This window comes from Dendropsophus ebraccatus, chromosome 1 (assembly GCF_027789765.1).
Source record: "Dendropsophus ebraccatus isolate aDenEbr1 chromosome 1, aDenEbr1.pat, whole genome shotgun sequence".
Lineage (NCBI taxonomy): Eukaryota > Metazoa > Chordata > Amphibia > Anura > Hylidae > Dendropsophus > Dendropsophus ebraccatus.
Window position 1 is genome coordinate 22,543,775 of NC_091454.1, and position 20,922 is coordinate 22,564,696.

The 20,922-nt window shown below is 42.6% G+C and overlaps 1 protein-coding gene and 1 long non-coding RNA gene across 2 annotated transcripts; both read right to left on the reverse strand.

The window, feature by feature from the left end:
• Positions 1-1,453: 1,453 nt before the first annotated feature.
• On the reverse strand, positions 1,454-12,501 carry SAP30L (SAP30 like). Its single transcript, XM_069953487.1, has 4 exons — positions 12,179-12,501; positions 4,849-4,971; positions 4,287-4,385; positions 1,454-3,308 (listed from the first exon to the last, which is right to left on the reverse strand). Exons 1-4 carry the CDS (start codon positions 12,368-12,370, stop codon positions 3,177-3,179), a joined length of 546 nt encoding a protein of 181 aa, XP_069809588.1. The 5' UTR covers positions 12,371-12,501; the 3' UTR covers positions 1,454-3,176.
• A 6,643-nt stretch (positions 12,502-19,144) lies between these two features.
• On the reverse strand, positions 19,145-20,363 carry LOC138772801 (uncharacterized). The gene is made up of 3 exons (XR_011359825.1): positions 20,316-20,363; positions 19,282-19,320; positions 19,145-19,182 (listed from the first exon to the last, which is right to left on the reverse strand). It is a non-coding gene; the product is annotated as an uncharacterized lncRNA (long non-coding RNA).
• Positions 20,364-20,922: the final 559 nt, after the last annotated feature.

Here is a 20,922-nt window from a genome sequence, read left to right on the forward strand (position 1 = left end):
TGTGCCTAATGTCTTGGTGTGCCTGGACAAGTTGGGAGTTGTAGTTCTGCAATAACTTGAAAGCCACAGGTTGGTGGTCAGTGGTTTAGGGGCAGGTCCAGTGTAACATGCTGTGTTACTGCAGCTCAAATCAAAATGAATGGGAGCTGAGCTGCAGTAACCCAACACGGCCACTACACAATGTATGGCGCTGTCTCCTCACAGCTTTGTTCTCAGTGGATCTTGCAACAAACAGCTGATTGGCAGACCAGATATAGATGGCCAATCAATGACCTGGAAATCCCCTTTAATATTTCATAGTCCAGCATCCATCAGGTCCCATTCATGCAAAATTTAAAGGATTTTTCCTTTATAACAAACTTCCATCGCAGTCAATTCACTGACACATATTTCCGTAGCAAAAAAAACTGCAAACGTGAACTCGGCGGTGAAGCACTAGGTAACTTTAATAGACCTTACTATATTTCAGTACAATAAATACTTAAAAAAGTGTAAAAATGGTTTCAAAATAGAAATGGTAAAATAAAAAGATGGGGGAGGGGGGAGGATGGATGAAATGTGTTAGTACGAAGAAAAATTAGACCTTTAAACATTTAAGAGTATCCGCACAGATCCTAAGTCAGTCTTACAGCTGTCATGGAGCAACCAATAAAAGAACCGGATCCGTCAACAGCAGCTTGTTGGCCGTTTTACTGGTGGTTACAGAAATAATAATGAAGATCGGTCTTAGTTTAACATTTGCTGGTTAACAGCAACAACCAACCAGGAAACCATCAACAAGCTGCTGGTGATGGATCCTTCTCTCCTGCTGCTGGTGATGGATCCTTCTCTACACCAAACCCCACAATGTCTGGACGCGGCCTGATGGTGTTCTGCTGGTGATAGGCCGCGGGTCTAGCGGAGTCATCGACACATTAAAAACATAGACAAGTAAGTGATCTTTCTACCCCTGTTCTTGATGGGGGGGACCCTGCCTTATTTAAAGGGTTTCTATAAGATGGCGGCCATGTTTTTATAACCTGGTGCGCTCCATAGATGTGGAGGGAATTTACAAGAGACACTATATAAAAAGCTGTATGCACTCGTCTGTTAGTCTATGAAATGGCTATAAATACTGTAATGTTAGGGAGCGTGGGGTTGGGCCTATATACAGTGAGACCGCTACACAAAGACTATGGGGGAGATTTATCAAACATGGTGTAAAGTGAATCTGGCTCAGTTGCCCCTAGCAACCAATCAGATTCCACCTTTCATTTTCCAAAGAGTCTGTGAGGAATGAAAGGTGGAATCTGATTGGTTGCTAGGGGCAACTGAGCCAGTCTCCCTTTACACCATGTTGGATAAATCTCCGCCATTATGTGCTACGACCAACCATCATGCCTGGACCAAGCTTTGGCTGTCCAGGCATGATGGGACTTGTAGTTTTGCAACAGCTGGAGGGCCCCCCAAAAAAAAGTGCAAGCTACATCCCTCCAGATCTGCTATTGTATCGCATATAGCAAGTTAAACACTTCATTACAATTAAATGATACTACAACTCCCAGCATTCTCCGACATGCTGGCAACTGTAGTTGAAGACTACTACAAAGCAAGTCTATAGCTCTTGTATTGTCCCTATGGTGATACTATATGCAGGATATAGACTATGGGGGAGATTTATCAAACATGCTGTAAAGTGAACCTGGCTCAGTTGCCCCTAGCAACCAATCAGATTCCACCTTTCATTCCTCACAGACTCTTTGGAAAATGAAAGGTGGAATCTGATTGGTTGCTAGGGGCAACTGGGCCTGTTTCACTTTACACCATGAGATATATATTATATATCTCATATAGCGTGGTCAATGCAGTAAGCCGGCTCAGCCCACATATACTATACTGGAGTCACACGCCAGGCGCGCTCTGCCTCAGGCCAACATACAATGGGTAATATAGAGTATAAAATATTCCGTGTGACTGAGGGTTACAGGCTACGCTGAGCGAATGTCTGGTCAGGTGACAGGTGGAGGAGCCCGACGTTACGCCATGTCCTCGATTCACATGTGTGACCGTATTACAAGCACAGTGAGGAAGGATTCCTGGAAATATAATGGGGACTATTAAAACATGTAGTAAAAAAAAAATAAAATAAAAAGATCATGTCCAGTCCCGGAGAGCCGGCTGCCAACATGGTCGGTTATTGCTGAGAGACAGACTGGAGCGGGGGGACGGCTGCCCACCATACGCCCCTCTCTGGTGTCTGGAACAATGGAGGCAACACGTATAGACGGGAAGTTTTCTATACAGACATCGACCTGTGGTGAAAATTTTAGAATATGCAAAAATATCCATTTTCATAGCAAAATCTGTTCGGAACCTTGGCAGAATTTGCTGATTTGGCTGAAAGGGACGCTGTCTTGCACCATGTATTATGATATATAACATTACACTCATTATGAGCTTCATGGTTTTCAATACCTCTGCTTGCCGTCATTCTCTCCCTCCCTTGGTCACATGACGGAGACACAACGATAGCTGTGTGCCCATCGTAAGAGCAGGACAGACTGTTTACTATTGAATTACAGCGAGAAATGTTCATACACAACGTTAAGTGGAAATCCAACCTTTAGGCCCCCTCTAAGTGCCATCCTGATCACCCCCTGCCCTGGGTAGGCACTAGGGGGGGTGGATGCTGATACTTACTGGTATAGTGAGGTCTGATATAAGGACAGGTCAAAGAGCCAATGCCCCCTGTCTATTGCTCCTATATGACTGGTATAGGTGAAGGTCCTGAGATCTGGATTTAAAGTCCCAGGACGTCACCTATAGGAGGAGCATAGGACAACCCCTTCTTGCCCCGGCCGTTGTTTAGAATCATGACATGCTGGGGATCGTATATATAAAAGTGTATGACCATAGATCTGTGGTGACTACCACCGTCTTCTATGTGCGAGTGTCTATGAGTGAGCTTAGTCTTCCAGGTACAATACATTAAGAAGATGGCGGGGCGTTTGTCTCCTTCCTGGTCTCATGCAATATGCAGTGCCGCCGTGGTCAGTGTCCGTGTTATACGGCAGCCCCTGCGGACCGGGAGGAGACGCTATGGCACAGGGTGCGGGGGGATTGCCGCATTCACATTTCCTATGTACAAGGGATAAGAGTTTGTGGCTCGGGCGCTGCCAGTCTTGCGGCTATGGCGGCTATGCCTCCAGCTGCTTGGTGCTCTCAGATTTCTGGTCCAGGCGGCTCCGGTTGCTTTTCACCATGTAGATGAAGTAGGCCAGGGTTTCCTTCTCATTTACAGGAATGTTCCGGAAGTGCCGGCTCACAGTCTGGTGGTGGGGAGAAAAGAAAGGAGGGGATGGAGTGGTTAGAAAAACATGGCCGCTTTCATCCAGAAACAGCAGCTCTCCTGTCCCTGGTTTGGGTGTGGTATTGCAGTTCAGTTCTATTGAAGTAAATGGAGCTGTAATACTACCGCACCACCCTGTATATGTCACTCCTCCACCTGACACACAGATAGAAGTCTATGAGCAGAAGACAAGGAAGTGAATCACACTGATGGGGGCATTTTTTTTTTAAAGTGACAGTAAACACTATAAATATTACAATCAGGTAGTTAATCAAGGTTTTTTCCGAGGGAATCCCACACAGGAAACCATCAGCATTAGGACTTACCTCTGAGAACCCCACACAGGAGACAGTCAGCATTAGGACTGTTACCTCTGAGAACCCCACACAGGAGACTGTCAGCATTAGGACTGTTACCTCTGAGAACCCCACACAGGAGACAGTCAGCATTAGGACTGTTACCTCTGAGAACCCCACACAGGAGACAGTCAGCATTAGGACTGTTACCTCTGAGAACCCCACACAGGAGACTGTCAGCATTAGGACTGTTACCTCTGAGAAGCCCACACAGGAGACTGTCAGCATTAGGACTGTTACCTCTGAGAACCCCACACAGGAGACAGTCAGCATTAGGACTGTTACCTCTGAGAACCCCACACAGGAGACTGTCAGCATTAGGACTGTTACCTCTGAGAAGCCCACACAGGAGACAGTCAGCATTAGGACTGTTACCTCTGAGAACCCCACACAGGAGACTGTCAGCATTAGGACTGTTACCTCTGAGAAGCCCACACAGGAGACAGTCAGCATTAGGACTGTTACCTCTGAGAACCCCACACAGGAGACCGTCAGCATTAGGACTGTTACCTCTGAGAACCCCACACAGGAGACAGTCAGCATTAGGACTGTTACCTCTGAGAACCCCACACAGAGGAGACCGTCAGCATTAGGACTGTTACCTCTGCCAGTTGTGCCTTGTTGAGGCCAGGACGGGTCTGCAGCTTGTAGTGCCTCTTGTACCTGCGCAGCGTGTTCACTTGAAGCTGGAAGAGGTCGACCTGCAGATGAAGGAGAGAAGAGGTTACACCAGGACCGCAGAGACCCCACAACGATCTAGCGGGAGAGCTGGAGGCTGAACACAGTATATAGCAGTATATAGGACATTACACAGTATATAGGACATTACACAGGTATATAGCAGTATATAGGACATTACACAGATATTACACAGGTATATAGCAGTATATAGGACATTACACAGTATATAGCAGTATATAGGACATTACACAGATATTACACAGGTATATAGCAGTATATAGGACATTACACAGTATATAGCAGTATACTGGACAACATTACACAAACGCCTATTGATCTCAGCTGACACTGTGTAATTCTTCATTTCCCCTATGGTGGCGCTGCAGAGAACACTTGCTGCCCAGTGCACGGCTGATGGCCGCCTGTGATTGGCTCATCCTCAGGACAGGTGAAGCATGCGACGTGTGCGCGGACGTCGCTCACCTCTGGCACGTCTGTGTCGTGTTCTGGGGAGTCACCGCCATCGTCGCTGGTTTTCCTCTTCCTCTTGTTCCGGACACTTTGGATAAAATTCTTGTGGAAGTCGCAGATGTAAAGATGTCGGACCTGAGGAAGAAGAGGAGGCTGTGAGGGATGAATACGAACGGCTCAGGGGTAAAGGGCGCCCCCTGCTGCTGATAGTAACCAATCACACTGCAGCTCATAACACACGTCTGTGGGCCTGTACACTGATCCATGCAGGAGGGTATATAGTATACAGTGTGGGGTATTACTATATATAGCAGTGCAGAATATGGCAGTATACAGGATCTGGCAGAATAGAGTATATAGTAATATGGAAGGCAGTACAGTATAGTATGCAGTGTGGTATATAACAGTCCACTATATTACAGTATACAGTATGTGGTAGTATACAGTATATATGGTAGTAATATATATAACACTCCACTATATTACAGTATACAGTATGTGGTAGTATACAGTATATATGGTAGTAATATGTATAACACTCCACTATATTACAGTATACAGTATGTGGTAGTATATAGAGTATATATACGGTAGTAATATGTATAACAGTCCACTATATTACAGTATACAGTATGTGGTAGTATATAGAGTATATATACGGTAGTAATATATATAACACTCCACTATAATAAAGTATACAGTATGTGGTAGTATAGAGTATATATGGTAGTAATATGTATAACACTCCACTATATTACAGTATAGAGTATATATGGTAGTAATATGTATAACACTCCACTATATTACAGTATACAGTATGTGGTAGTATAGAGTATATATGGTAGTAATATGTATAACACTCCACTATATTACAGTATACAGTATGTGGTAGTATAGAGTATATATGGTAGTAATATGTATAACACTCCACTATATTACAGTATACAGTATGTGGTAGTATAGAGTATATATGGTAGTAATATGTATAACACTCCACTATATTACAGTATAGAGTATATATGGTAGTAATATGTATAACACTCCACTATAATAAAGTATACAGTATGTGGTAGTATAGAGTATATATCGTAGTAATATGTATAACACTCCACTCAGTAGCGAAATTTGATGGGGGCAGGGGGGGTGGCCGCCCCCGGGCCCACTCTGGCAGGGGCCCACTGTGATCTCCAGAGATTTTTTACGCCGCTGCCCGCCATTGGATGGGTGAGTGCAGCCACAGCCCCCTCCCTCCAAAACACTGTAACACTGCTCTTAAAGGGGTTGTCCGGCGATAAAAAATTATTCACAGAATAACACACATTACAAAGTTATACAACTTTGTAATGTATGTTATGTCTGTGAATGGCCCCCTTCCCCGTGTCCCACCACCCCCACCCGTGTACCCGGAAGTGTGGTGCGCTATACATTACCTGTCACGTGCCGACCACGGTCTCCGATCCTCAGCAGTGACGTCTTCTTCGGGAGCCCGGCGGATCTTCCCGAGTGCCGGCCGCCCTCTGCAGCGTCATCCGAAGCTCAGCCGCGATTGGCCGGGAAGATCCGCTGGCCTCCCGAAGAAGACGTCACTGCTGACGATCGGAGACCGTGGACGACACGAGATGCGGTGAGTATAATGCACCACACTTCCGGGTCTAGCGTGGGTGGGGGGAAACACGGGGAAGGGGGCCATTCACAGACATAACATACATTACAAAGTTGTATAACTTTGTAATGTGTGTTATTCTGTGAATAATTTTTTATCGCCGGACAACGCCTTTAATCTTAATTCACTATGAGTAATGGAGCAGAATATACCCTTTATTATTTAGAAAGCATTGTTGTCAAGTGAGGTTCCCTTTGGGTAACATAATCGGTTGGGGGCCCACTCAGACTTGCTCGCCCCCCCTAGGCTGAACCCCTAGCTACGCCCCTGACTCCACTATATTACAGTATATATGGTAGTAATATGTATAACAGTCCACTATATTACAGTATATAGTATGTGGTAGTATAGAGTATATATGGTAGTAATATGTATAACAGTCCACTATATTACAGTATGTGGTAGTAATATGTATAACAGTCCACTATATTACAGTATACAGTATATATGGTAGTAATATGTATAACAGTCCACTATATTACAGTATGCGGTAGTATACAGTATATATGGTAGTAATATGTATAACAGTCCACTATATTACAGTATGTGGTAGTAATATGTATAACAGTCCACTATATTACAGTATGTGGTAGTATATAGCTGAACATTATAGTATACAGTATGCGGTAGTACATATAGCAATATAGTGTGTGGTAGTATATAGCAGGCCAATATGCAGCACATTATACAGGGTATAGGGAAATCATGTTATAGTATATGGCAGCCCCATATAGTATACAGTAGTGTACATTGCAGTACAGCATGCAGTAGAGTCCAGTATATGGCAGCACATTATAGTAGGTAGCTGTAGTGTACATGGCAGTATAGCATGCAGTATGTAGTACTTTAGTGTATCACAGAAGAGTATGTGCTGTAGTGTATAGCAGTCCAGTATATGGCTACATATTACGGTATTCACTGACACTCGTCTGTCCAGTATATGGCAGCAGATTATAGTATATATAGTCTGTAGGAGTGCAGAGTACATGGCAGTAGGGTATAACATATAGAAACCCAGTATACGGCAGCACATTACCATATGCAGGGGACTCACAATCTTCTCTATGTGCAGTATATAGCACTATATGACAGTACACAGGTTACAGGGTACTGAGACACTTATCTATGTCCAGCATGTAGCAGTAAACATCAGTATACAGTATGGTGTAGTATATAGCAGTATACTCACACTCTTGTCTATGCCCAGTATATATCGGTATACAGGAGTATATAGCAGTATACTCACACTCTTGTCTATGCCCAGTATACAGTATATAGCAGTATACAGTATATAGCAGTATACTCACACTCTTGTCTATGCCCAGTATATATCGGTATACAGGAGTATATAGCAGTATACTCACACTCTTGTCTATGCCCAGTATACAGTATATAGCAGTATACAGTATATAGCAGTATACTCACACTCTTGTCTATGCCCAGTATACAGTATATAGCAGTATACAGTATATAGCAGTATACTCACACTCTTGTCTATGCCCAGTATAAAGCAGTATACATTATATAGCAGTATACTCACACTCTTGTCTATGCCCAGTATACAGTATATAGCAGTATACTCACACTCTTGTCTATGCCCAGTATATAGCAGTATACATTATATAGCAGTATACTCACACTCTTGTCTATGCCCAGTATATAGCAGTATACAGCAGTATACTCACACTCTTGTCTATGCCCAGTATATAGCAGTATATAGCAGTATACAGCAGTATACTCACACTCTTGTCTATGTCCAGTATATAGCAGTATACAGCAGTATATATCAGTATATAGCAGTATACTCACACTCTTGTCTATGTCCAGTATATAGCAGTATACAGCAGTATATATCAGTATATAGCAGTATACTCACACTCTTGTCTATGTCCAGTATATAGCAGTATACTCACACTCTTGTCTATGCCCAGTATATAGCAGTATACAGCAGTATACTCACACTCTTGTCTATGCCCAGTATATAGCAGTATACAGCAGTATATAGCAGTATACTCACACTCTTGTCTATGTCCAGTATATAGCAGTATACTCACTCTTGTCTATGTCCAGTATATAGCAGTATATATCAGTATACAGCAGTATACACACACTCTTGTCTATGTCCAGTATATAGCAGTATACTCCCACTCTTGTCTATGCCCAGTATATAGCAGTATACAGCAGTATACTCACACTCTTGTCTATGCCCAGTATATAGCAGTATATATCAGTATACAGCAGTATATAGCAGTATACTCACACTCTTGTCTATGCCCAGTATATATCAGTATACAGCAGTATATAGCAGTATACTCACACTCTTGTCTATGTCCAGTATATAGCAGTATACAGCAGTATACTCACACTCTTGTCTATGTCCAGTATATAGCAGTATACAGCAGTATACTCACACTCTTGTCTATGTCCAGTATATATCAGTATACAGCAGTATATATCAGTATACTCACACTCTTGTCTATGTCCAGTATATAGCAGTATACTCACTCTTGTCTATGTCCAGTATATAGCAGTATATATCAGTATACAGCAGTATATAGCAGTATACTCACACTCTTGTCTATGTCCAGTATATAGCAGTATACTCACTCTTGTCTATGTCCAGTATATAGCAGTATATATCAGTATACAGCAGTATACAGCAGTATACTCACACTCTTGTCTATGCCCAGTATATATCAGTATACAGCAGTATATAGCAGTATACTCACACTCTTGTCTATGTCCAGTATATAGCAGTATACAGCAGTATACTCACACTCTTGTCTATGTCCAGTATATAGCAGTATACAGCAGTATACTCACACTCTTGTCTATGTCCAGTATATATCAGTATACAGCAGTATATATCAGTATACTCACACTCTTGTCTATGTCCAGTATATAGCAGTATACTCACTCTTGTCTATGTCCAGTATATAGCAGTATATATCAGTATACAGCAGTATATAGCAGTATACTCACACTCTTGTCTATGTCCAGTATATAGCAGTATACTCACTCTTGTCTATGTCCAGTATATAGCAGTATATATCAGTATACAGGAGTATATAGCAGTATACTCACACTCTTGTCTATGCCCAGTATACAGTATATAGCAGTATACAGTATATAGCAGTATACTCACACTCTTGTCTATGCCCAGTATACAGTATATAGCAGTATACAGTATATAGCAGTATACTCACACTCTTGTCTATGCCCAGTATAAAGCAGTATACATTATATAGCAGTATACTCACACTCTTGTCTATGCCCAGTATACAGTATATAGCAGTATACTCACACTCTTGTCTATGCCCAGTATATAGCAGTATACATTATATAGCAGTATACTCACACTCTTGTCTATGCCCAGTATATAGCAGTATACAGCAGTATACTCACACTCTTGTCTATGCCCAGTATATAGCAGTATATAGCAGTATACAGCAGTATACTCACACTCTTGTCTATGTCCAGTATATAGCAGTATACAGCAGTATATATCAGTATATAGCAGTATACTCACACTCTTGTCTATGTCCAGTATATAGCAGTATACAGCAGTATATATCAGTATATAGCAGTATACTCACACTCTTGTCTATGTCCAGTATATAGCAGTATACTCACACTCTTGTCTATGCCCAGTATATAGCAGTATACAGCAGTATACTCACACTCTTGTCTATGCCCAGTATATAGCAGTATACAGCAGTATATAGCAGTATACTCACACTCTTGTCTATGTCCAGTATATAGCAGTATACTCACTCTTGTCTATGTCCAGTATATAGCAGTATATATCAGTATACAGCAGTATACACACACTCTTGTCTATGTCCAGTATATAGCAGTATACTCCCACTCTTGTCTATGCCCAGTATATAGCAGTATACAGCAGTATACTCACACTCTTGTCTATGCCCAGTATATAGCAGTATATATCAGTATACAGCAGTATATAGCAGTATACTCACACTCTTGTCTATGCCCAGTATATATCAGTATACAGCAGTATATAGCAGTATACTCACACTCTTGTCTATGTCCAGTATATAGCAGTATACAGCAGTATACTCACACTCTTGTCTATGTCCAGTATATAGCAGTATACAGCAGTATACTCACACTCTTGTCTATGTCCAGTATATATCAGTATACAGCAGTATATATCAGTATACTCACACTCTTGTCTATGTCCAGTATATAGCAGTATACTCACTCTTGTCTATGTCCAGTATATAGCAGTATATATCAGTATACAGCAGTATATAGCAGTATACTCACACTCTTGTCTATGTCCAGTATATAGCAGTATACTCACTCTTGTCTATGTCCAGTATATAGCAGTATATATCAGTATACAGCAGTATACAGCAGTATACTCACACTCTTGTCTATGTCCAGTATATAGCAGTATACAGCAGTATATAGCAGTATACTAACACTCTTGTCTATGTCCAGTATATAGCAGTATACAGCAGTATATAGCAGTATACTAACACTCTTGTCTATGTCCAGTATATAGCAGTATACAGCAGTATATAGCAGTATACTCACACTCTTGTCTATGTCCAGTATATAGCAGTATATAGCAGTATACAGCAGTATACTCACACTCTTGTCTATGTCCAGTATATAGCAGTATACAGCAGTATATATATATCAGTATACAGCAGTATATATATATCAGTATACAGCAGTATATATATATCAGTATACAGCAGTATATATATATCAGTATACAGCAGTATATATATATCAGTATACAGCAGTATATATATATCAGTATACAGCAGTATATATATCAGTATACAGCAGTATATATATCAGTATACAGCAGTATACTCACACTCTTGTCTATGTCCAGTATATAGCAGTATATATCAGTATACAGCAGTATACTCACACTCTTGTCTATGTCCAGTATATAGCAGTATACAGCAGTATATATCAGTATACTCACACTCTTGTCTATGTCCAGTATATAGCAGTATACAGCAGTATATAGCAGTATACAGCAGTATATATCAGTATATAGCAGTATACAGCAGTATATAGCAGTATACTCACACTCTTGTCTATGTCCAGTATATAGCAGTATATATCAGTATACTCACACTCTTGTCTATGTCCAGTATATAGCAGTATACAGCAGTATATAGCAGTATACAGCAGTATATATCAGTATATAGCAGTATACAGCAGTATATAGCAGTATACTCACACTCTTGTCTATGTCCAGTATATAGCAGTATATATCAGTATACAGCAGTATACTCACACTCTTGTCTATGTCCAGTATATAGCAGTATACAGCAGTATATATCAGTATACTCACACTCTTGTCTATGTCCAGTATATAGCAGTATACAGCAGTATATAGCAGTATACAGCAGTATATATCAGTATATAGCAGTATACAGCAGTATATAGCAGTATACTCACACTCTTGTCTATGTCCAGTATATAGCAGTATATAGCAGTATACTCACACTCTTGTCTATGTCCAGTATATATCAGTATACAGCAGTATATAGCAGTATACTCACACTCTTGTCTATGTCCAGTATATATCAGTATACAGCAGTATATAGCAGTATATATCAGTATACAGCAGTATACTCACACTCTTGTCTATGTCCAGTATATATCAGTATACAGCAGTATACTCACACTCTTGTCTATGTCCAGCTTCAGCTTCTTCTGGGAGATGCTCTTCTGGACCCTCTTGCTGAATGACGCGTTCCCCGCCGGCCGTGCGCACCGCTCCCCTCCGTCTATCAGACAACACGTCTGGCCGAAGAAGGGAGCGGCCGGTGCGGGCGGGCCGTCCCTGCTGTCCTCCTCGGTGCTGAAGCCGTTCATCCTCGTTCACCCGCAGTACCGTCCGGACATGCCGGGCCTGTCCCACACTCAGTGCAGCAACCGAGCCGCCAGCACCCTGACAACGGAAGTCCCGCCCTCCCCGGCACTGGCGGCCCGGAGGCATGGGGGCGGAGCTTACTCTCGATCAGGATGTGTATGATAGGCGGTATGGGCTGTCAGTTGGAATGTGTGTAGACACGCCCCTTCCTGGTATGAGTGCTGACCAATGAGCGGGCAGTGCGTACTGGGGACAGCCCCTCCCCCTGAGCCGTTTACACACAGCCGCCCGTACACAGTACTGGAGGGGGGAGACCTGTGGCGCTTTGAAAACTTAGAGAAGTTGCTGCTGAGGCCGCAGAGGCATTGTGGGAGTTGTAGTCCTGTCATAGGGAGCGCCACAAACCTCATGCTAGTCACGTGGTAGCTTAAAGGAACTGTACACGATAAGGCTGGAGATAGTTGTGACTATGAGCCAAGTCAGCACCCTCAAAACCTGTAATGTGGCTGCAGTTATTGCGGTTGTCAGCTCTGGGTGTAGAAAACTGCGCCAGATGTATAAAATGATGAATAATATCACATCCTGAGTGGTGGAATATACACTGATATGGTGTGTAGTGTATGTGGCAGTATATACTGATATGGTGTGTAGTGTATGTGGCAGTATATACTGATATGGTGTGTAGTGTAGTATGTGGCAGTATATACTGATATGGTGTGTAATGTATGTGGCAGTATATACTGATATGGTGTGTAGTGTATGTGGCAGTATATAATGGTATGGTGTGTAGTGTATGTGGCAGTATATACTGATATGGTGTGTAGTGTATGTGGCAGTATATAATGGTATGGTGTGTAGTGTATGTGGCAGTATATACTGATATGGTGTGTAGTGTATGTGGCATTATATACTGATATGGTGTGTAGTGTATGTGGCATTATATACTGATATGGTGTGTAGTGTATGTGGCAGTATATACTGATATGGTGTGTAGTGTATGTGGCATTATATACTGATATGGTGTGTAGTGTAGTATGTGGCAGTATATACTGATATGGTGTGTAATGTATGTGGCAGTATATACTGATATGGTGTGTAGTGTAGTATGTGGCAGTATATACTGATATGGTGTGTAATGTATGTGGCAGTATATACTGATATGGTGTGTAGTGTAGTATGTGGCAGTATATACTGATATGGTGTGTAGTGTATGTGGCAGTATATACTGATATGGTGTGTAATGTATGTGGCAGTATATACTGATATGGTGTGTAATGTATGTGGCAGTATATAATGGTATGGTGTGTAATGTATGTGGCATTGTGTGGTATGGTGTGTAATGTATGTGTCCAGAGCAGCAGCAAACCCCAATAGAAAACATCTACTGCTCTCCAGGCTGGAAAGAGTACATCCCTTCCTGCAGGGCACACAGCAACTGGTAATTACTAGAAGACTTAAAGTGTCACTGTCGTAATTTTTTTATTTTTTATTTTTTTTTGCATAAATCAATAGTCCAGGCGATTTTAAGAAACTTTGTACTTGGGATTCATTTAAATAGCTTTTCCCCGGGTCCCCCCGCCTCACTTTTCTGTCATCCACTGCTCATTATCAGAAAATCACGACTGTTTTACATCATTCGGATCCTGTCTGTGCTATGGAGAGGGGAGGGGGAGGGGGAGGAGGAAGGAGGGAGATTAGTCGGCAGCAGAGAGCAGAGAACAAAGGATTACACAGCGGGAGCTGCATGAAAGGCGGTATTCAGAGGTCAGTGCTGAGGTCAGAGTAGATAGCGCAGTGATGTAGCTGATTAACTCTTTATTGTCCTGTTTTGGTGCCCACTCTCCATAAAGAACAATGAAGACAGGGGGGAGAGCTTCAAACTGCTTTTTCATGATAAAAATGCATTTTTCAGCTAATAAACCCAATTACAAAGTTTATTAAAATCACCTGTACTACTGATTTCTGCAACAAAAAAAATAAAACATTAAATAAAATAAATAAATAAAATAAATAAAAAAATAAAAAATAACGACAGTGACATTTTAAGATTTTACTAATAGAAGTAAATTACAAATTGAAATAGGACAAAGAACTAACCTACTTCTTAGGCTAGATTCACACGTAACATATCCACAGCGGATTTCACTGCAAACTTGTCTCTCCTCTCACTGTCAATGGGGGAGATTTATCAAACATGGTGTAAAGTGAGACTGGCTCTGTTGCCCCTAGCAACCAATCAGATTCCACCTTTCATTCCTCACAGATCCAGGGTGGTGTCTATGGAGCCGTCGGAAAGGCGTGCGGCCATGAGCGCGATCTAACAACGGAATTCGGCTGAATTTTTCCTCAAGAATTCCATAGTCTGAACCCGCCCTCACACTACATCATTTCAGGAACAGTCTAGACAATACTAAGATATTAACTGGTCAGATTGTACCTGAAAAATGTGCACCCCCCCATAAAAAAGCTTACATCTTATGTGTCCTATTTAATTAAGATGATCTGTGAGTAAGATCGTGTGAATGCCCAAAACATGTCGGATTGTGATTGGGCTCTACATTGTTGAAGCCTTTAGATTTAAAGGTATACTCCGGCGAAAATCTTTGTCTTTCAAATCAACTAGTTTCATAAAGTTGTATAGATTTGTAATTTACTTCTATTTAAAAATCTCCAGTCTTTAGTACTTATCAGCTGCTGTATGTCCTGCAGGAAGTGGTGTAGTCTTTCCAGTCTGACACAGTGCTCTCTGCTGCCACCTCTGTCCATGTCAGGAACTGTCCAGAGCAGGAGAGGTTTTTCAGTTTCAATATATTTTTATTGAATTTTTGTCAATAAATTTTTGCAAACAAAAGTACAACAAGAGTAGATCGAAAGTACAACAGATAAAACAGTTTTCACAAATGGAACGAGAAATAGAGCTAAGGTAAAGTTAACAATAACGTAACATGTATTAAGATAGCATGTCTATCAAAATATGCATGAGGATATAGTGAGTCTGTATGTGTTTTCTATGGGGATTTGCTCCTGCTCTGGACAGTTCCTGACATGGACAGAGGTGGCAGCAAAGAGCACTGTGTCAGACTGAAAAGAATACACCACTTCCTGCAAGACATACAGCAGCTAATAAGTATAGAAAGACTTGAGATTTTTCAATAGAAGTAAATTACAAATCTATATATCTTTCTGACACCAGTTGATCTGAAAGAAAAAGATTTTTGCTGGAGTACCCCTTTAACTTGAAGAAAAAGCGGATTATGCAGAAGCAGGTACTGAATGAAATCCACCTGTATCTTCTCTGTATTGCAGTTCATGGTCAGAGCAAAAAACTTCTCCGGAGGAGATCTCGGCTGAACCACACCATACTGACAGAACACCAGCTCTGGGAATGTCACTGCAGGAGAGGGTGCACCCGCTACACCGCCCGCCAGGGACAACAGCACCCTGATGAGCCATGCTGGTCATCTCTCCCCCCCCCCCCCAGAACACTTATGGGCCACGCCTGACGTCGCTTCCCGGACGTGCCGCTGAGGATCCAGGAGATAGCGCAGGGGACACCGCTGCTGCTGGGGACCGTAGCTCTTAGAGGAGAAAGATGTATGAGGGATGTTTTTATTATTTTTTCCATTACATAGGGCAGCGGGGAAGGGGGAGTTGACTTGAAGTTGGGTCGGGGGGGGGGGGAGCAGTTCTCTGCCCACAGGCCCATAATTCCGTACCTCTGGGTACTATTAAACAAAGCGATTATCGGCCGTACTTGGCCAATTACCGGCCGTTGCAGCTGATAATCGTTTTGTGTAATAGCTCATGCAACAACAATAAGCCTTTAATGGCCCTTGTCCCATGTAATCGGAACGGCGGGAACAGACCACTGCTTACCTCCGGCAGCTCCCCACGTCCCCCCTCCATCCCACTTGCTGTCGGTGTGTAATAGCACTGACAGAAAGTAGGAAACGAGGAGCAAGCGAGCAGTGACCGGACAGGTTGCCGCTCGCTTGCTCCTGTAATACGGCCCTAAGGGTGATGGGTCCCCGGGCAGCCGCCTAACCTCCTAACCTCCTGCCCCTTTCCTGTTTTAGATGATCTGACTAAGTTTAATATGAGCAGCGACGATGCAAGTAACACAAGATACAGCTGAGGATAAAGATATATTAACAACCAATTGTTAAAGGTTTCACTGCAGCATGAACTGTCAGCCATCACTCCTGGGTAAGCGCTGTGTGCTTGCCAGCCAATGTGTCTTCAGCACAGTATTAGCAGTGCCTGCCAGATGCGGAGAGGAGGCAGATGGTAAAGGTAGTAATGCCAGATGTGGAGAGGAGGCAGATGGTAAAGGTAGTAATGCCAGATGCGGAGAGGAGGCAGATGGTAAAGGTAGTAATGCCAGATGTGGAGAGGAGGCAGATGGTAAAGGTAGTAATGCCAGATGCGGAGAGGAGGCAGATGGTAAAGGTAGTAATGCCAGATGCGGAGAGGAGGCAGATGGTAAAGGTAGTAATGCCAGATGCGGAGAGGAGGCAGATGGTAAAGGTAGTAATGCCAGATGTGGAGAGGAGGCAGATGGTAAAGGTAGTAATGCCAGATGCGGAGAGGAGGCAGATGGTAAAGGTAGTAATGCCAGATGCGGAGAGGAGGCAGATGGTAAAGGTGGTAATGCCAGATGCGGAGAGGAGGCAGATGGTAAAGATGGTAATGCCAGATGCAGAGAGGAGGCAGATGGTAAAGATGGTAATGCCAGATGTTATAGGCAGATGGTAGATAGTAATGCCAGATGTTAGATGGTAATGCCAGTTGTTAAAAATGCCAGATGGTGATGCCAGGTGGTGTTGCCAGATGGTGATGCCAGGTGGTGATGCCAGATGGTGATGCCAGATGGTGAAGATGTATTTATAAACCTGTATGGAGCAGAGAGACACCAAACAATGATGTGAAGCAAACAGGTGATGGATACTTTATACTTCTATACTTTATACTTTTTTTATATTTAAATTTTATTTCAGATTTATTATTGATTATTTATTTATTACAAAAAAAGAAAAATATTCTAAAACAACAATTCCACCAATTGGAAATAATACAGTACCATTACCAATTATATTAACAACAACTACTTAACCCCCCAGACCTCCCCCCCTCCCTTCCCCTGCCACTGCTGGAGGAAGACCAAACAAAAAAAAAACAAAAAACCATCATTTAACCTTTTCAAAAACTTTGCAACAGTTTTCCCAATTTTTAAGACTTGGAGGGACAGGGGAAATCCAATTCCGTATTATCAACTTCTCATGGCTCTTTATAGAGATGAAGAAATGACTAATTTCCTTACAGAATATTCTAGGATTAGAACTGAATAAGCTGTAAAAAAAATTTCACAAGTTCTAACAACACAGTAATGGCCGATATGTGGGGGGCAACCAGCCATAACTATAGAGCGTCCATTTCTGGGCACTCTATACGGTCTCCACCCCACTACTAATTCCTGCCTCTATATAGCCTATGGTGTATAGCAGCTTCTAATGGCCCCAGCAACACAGTATCCACACAATGCAAATTTTCAATTAATCATGCCCGTGATTAATTGAAAATTTACATTGCACTGAACTTAACTGAATCCCGGCTGGAGTTTATACGCATAGTATACACTTCGGGCAGGATTCCTAGCGGCCGCAGGAAAGACTGAAACGTCAGTTATGTGCGGCCGCCATTCAATAAATAACGGCTGCACAACACTAACAGATCACACAATGGAAAGTGCAGCTCCGGCCGCACTTTACATTGTCTGCTGTGGTGAATTGGGATGAGGGAACAACTGAATGCGCCTGCATCCTAACTCAACAGAAATGAAGTTCATCCGGCCGATACTGCAGTACCGGCTGGGATGAACTTCACTGACATCGAATAGTCAGACTGTGTGTGAACCCAACCTTAAAATGCAAACAAGTAACACTCTAACTGTGTAAGTGTAGGACAATGTGCTGGGCTTAAGCCCCTTTTACACGGGCCGAGTGTTGCTAAAAAAAACAAAACAGCCATTAATTGGCAGGTGTAAAGGTTTCAGCGATCAGCCGAGGAGCGAGAAAACGTCCACTCAGTGGCTGATCGCATGTCTTGTGTGGGTGGCAAAATCTATTGCTGTCTTTGACATTTCTGAGCAGTAGGTAAGGGGGGCATTGTGTAGAATGACTACAGAAAGGATTTTGTATACTCACAGTTTAGACCACGGTGATCGGATTTCAGCAGCAGCAGAAGAAGGATCTTATCCTAAGGAATAACAAGAACACAGCTGACATGATGAATCTTTAGAGACCCCTGGGGGAGGAGCGCACTGACCGACTCTCCAGCAGGTGTTTCACATCCGGTGGCATCTTTGTGCTGCAGGATATGTCCCATGACTGGCACCACTAGATGGCGCCTGTGTGAGCAGATATATAGTGTGTGCAGACAGGTTTTGTATCAGTGTCTTCTATTGGGGCAGTAAGACATCTATATGGTGGTGTGATGTGTAATGTGTCTGTATGTTAGTGTATTGCATCTCTCTACTTACATAGCCAGCCTCCTCGCCCTCTTCAGAGCCTGACGCCGCTTCTTCTGCTCTCTCCTCTCCTTCTTCAGCTCCCTTTCCAAGTCTTTTTTGGTCTCCTCCCTATTGTACATAAAACATATATCATGTTATATGTAACTATATAAAGCCTGGGAGACATTATCCAAGTCTTTATTGTCAATGTAAGAGGATCAAACAGTGTGATTACTGATAGAAAGTAAGGGGTCTTACCAGATAGTCTCCAGAGTGGGCCGCCAGGTCGTTTTCTTACAGCCGCCACTGGTAGAGAACAGAACTGGTTAGGATAACATAACATAAATAGAATCTACAGAAAATGTTTGGATTAATTTTTCTTCTACAAGGAAGACTCCACCATACCTGAAAGCACAAGGAGCCGAACGCACCAAGGAGCGCCATCTGCAAGAGAAGCCAGAAGAAGAAATATATAGACAAGTCTTCCACAACTAGTGATGCATAGAAGTACCCACACTACTCAGGAGATAAGTGACCATGGGGTATAAGGAGAAAAGTGGCCATGGGGTATAAGGACATAAGTGGCCATGGGGTTTAAGGAGAAAAGTGGCCATGGGGTATAAGGACATAAGTGACGATGGGGTATAAGGACATAAGTGGCCATAGGGTATAAGGACATAAGTGGCCATGGGGTATAAGAAGATAAGTGGTCATGGGGTATAAGGAGATAAGTGGCCATGGGTATAAGGAAATAGGTGGCTATGGGGTATAAGGAGATAAGTGGCCATAGGGTATAAGGAGATAAGTGGCCATGGGGTATAAGGAGATAAGTGGTCATGGGGTATAAGGAGATAAGTGGCCATGGGTATAAGGAAATAGGTGGCTATGGGGTATAAGGAGATAAGTGTCCATAGGGTATAAGGAGATAAGTGGGCATGGGGTATAACGAGATAAGTGGCTATGGGGTATAAGGAGATAAGTGGTCATGGGGTATAAGGAGATAAGTGGCCATGGGTATAAGGAAATAGGTGGCTATGGGGTATAAGGAGATAAGTGTCCATAGGGTATAAGGAGATAAGTGGGCATGGGGTATAAGGAGATAAGTGGCTATGGGGTATAAGGAGATAAGTGGGCATGGGGTATAAGGAGATAAGTGGCCATAGAGTATAAGGAGATAAGTGGCCATAGAGTATAAGGAGATAAGTGCAAGAAATTCTTTTTGGGCGGCACGTCTGTGTCAAGGGTGGTGCTCGGCTTCCGAAACGTCCTGTTTTTTTACCGCTGTAAAAATCTGATGAATTTTCTAAAATAAAGATTTACGGAAGCATGAAAATGGTGAGTGCCGAATTTTGAACTTTCATAAGGAGATAAGTGGGCATGGGGTATAAGGAGATAAGTGGCCGTGGGGGGGAGGGGGTGGAAGAGGGGCTGATACTCACGCCTCGTCAGGTCCGTTGTCCTCTTTAAATTTGGACACTTCAATCCTGTTATATAGGAAAGAAGAGAATAATGATTAGCAATCTCTTTTAGCAGCTATATAGGGTTACCTATAGAAAATATTCAGATGTTTTGAATTTTTTTTTCTTCTACAATGAAGACTCCTCCATACCTGACAGCCTGAGGGTACGGCGGTACCAACAGCAGCGATCTGCAGGAGAAACCAGAATAAGAAACATATTAACAAGTCTTCCACAACTAGTGATACACAATCCATGGGGTATGAGGAGATAAGCGACCATTCATTGGGTATAAGGTTGTGTGTGTGTGTGTGTGTAGTGTGTGTGTGTGTGCAGTGTCCCAGAACATGCAGACTACTACTCCTATTATGCCCATTTCTCTTGCTGTGTCCATGCCTGTTCTGGTAAGTGTTTGCACTGCAACTGCTGCTGGTTTTCCCCTAGTATTCTCTGGTAATGTGCATTTTCATGTGTATTGTCATGTATTCCTGTGTATTATTACAGTGTACAGTGGTATGCAAGGCTGTTGATCACGTGACCTGTAACCATGGTTCCTCCAATGGCCGACTAGCTCTGGCCAGGAGCAACC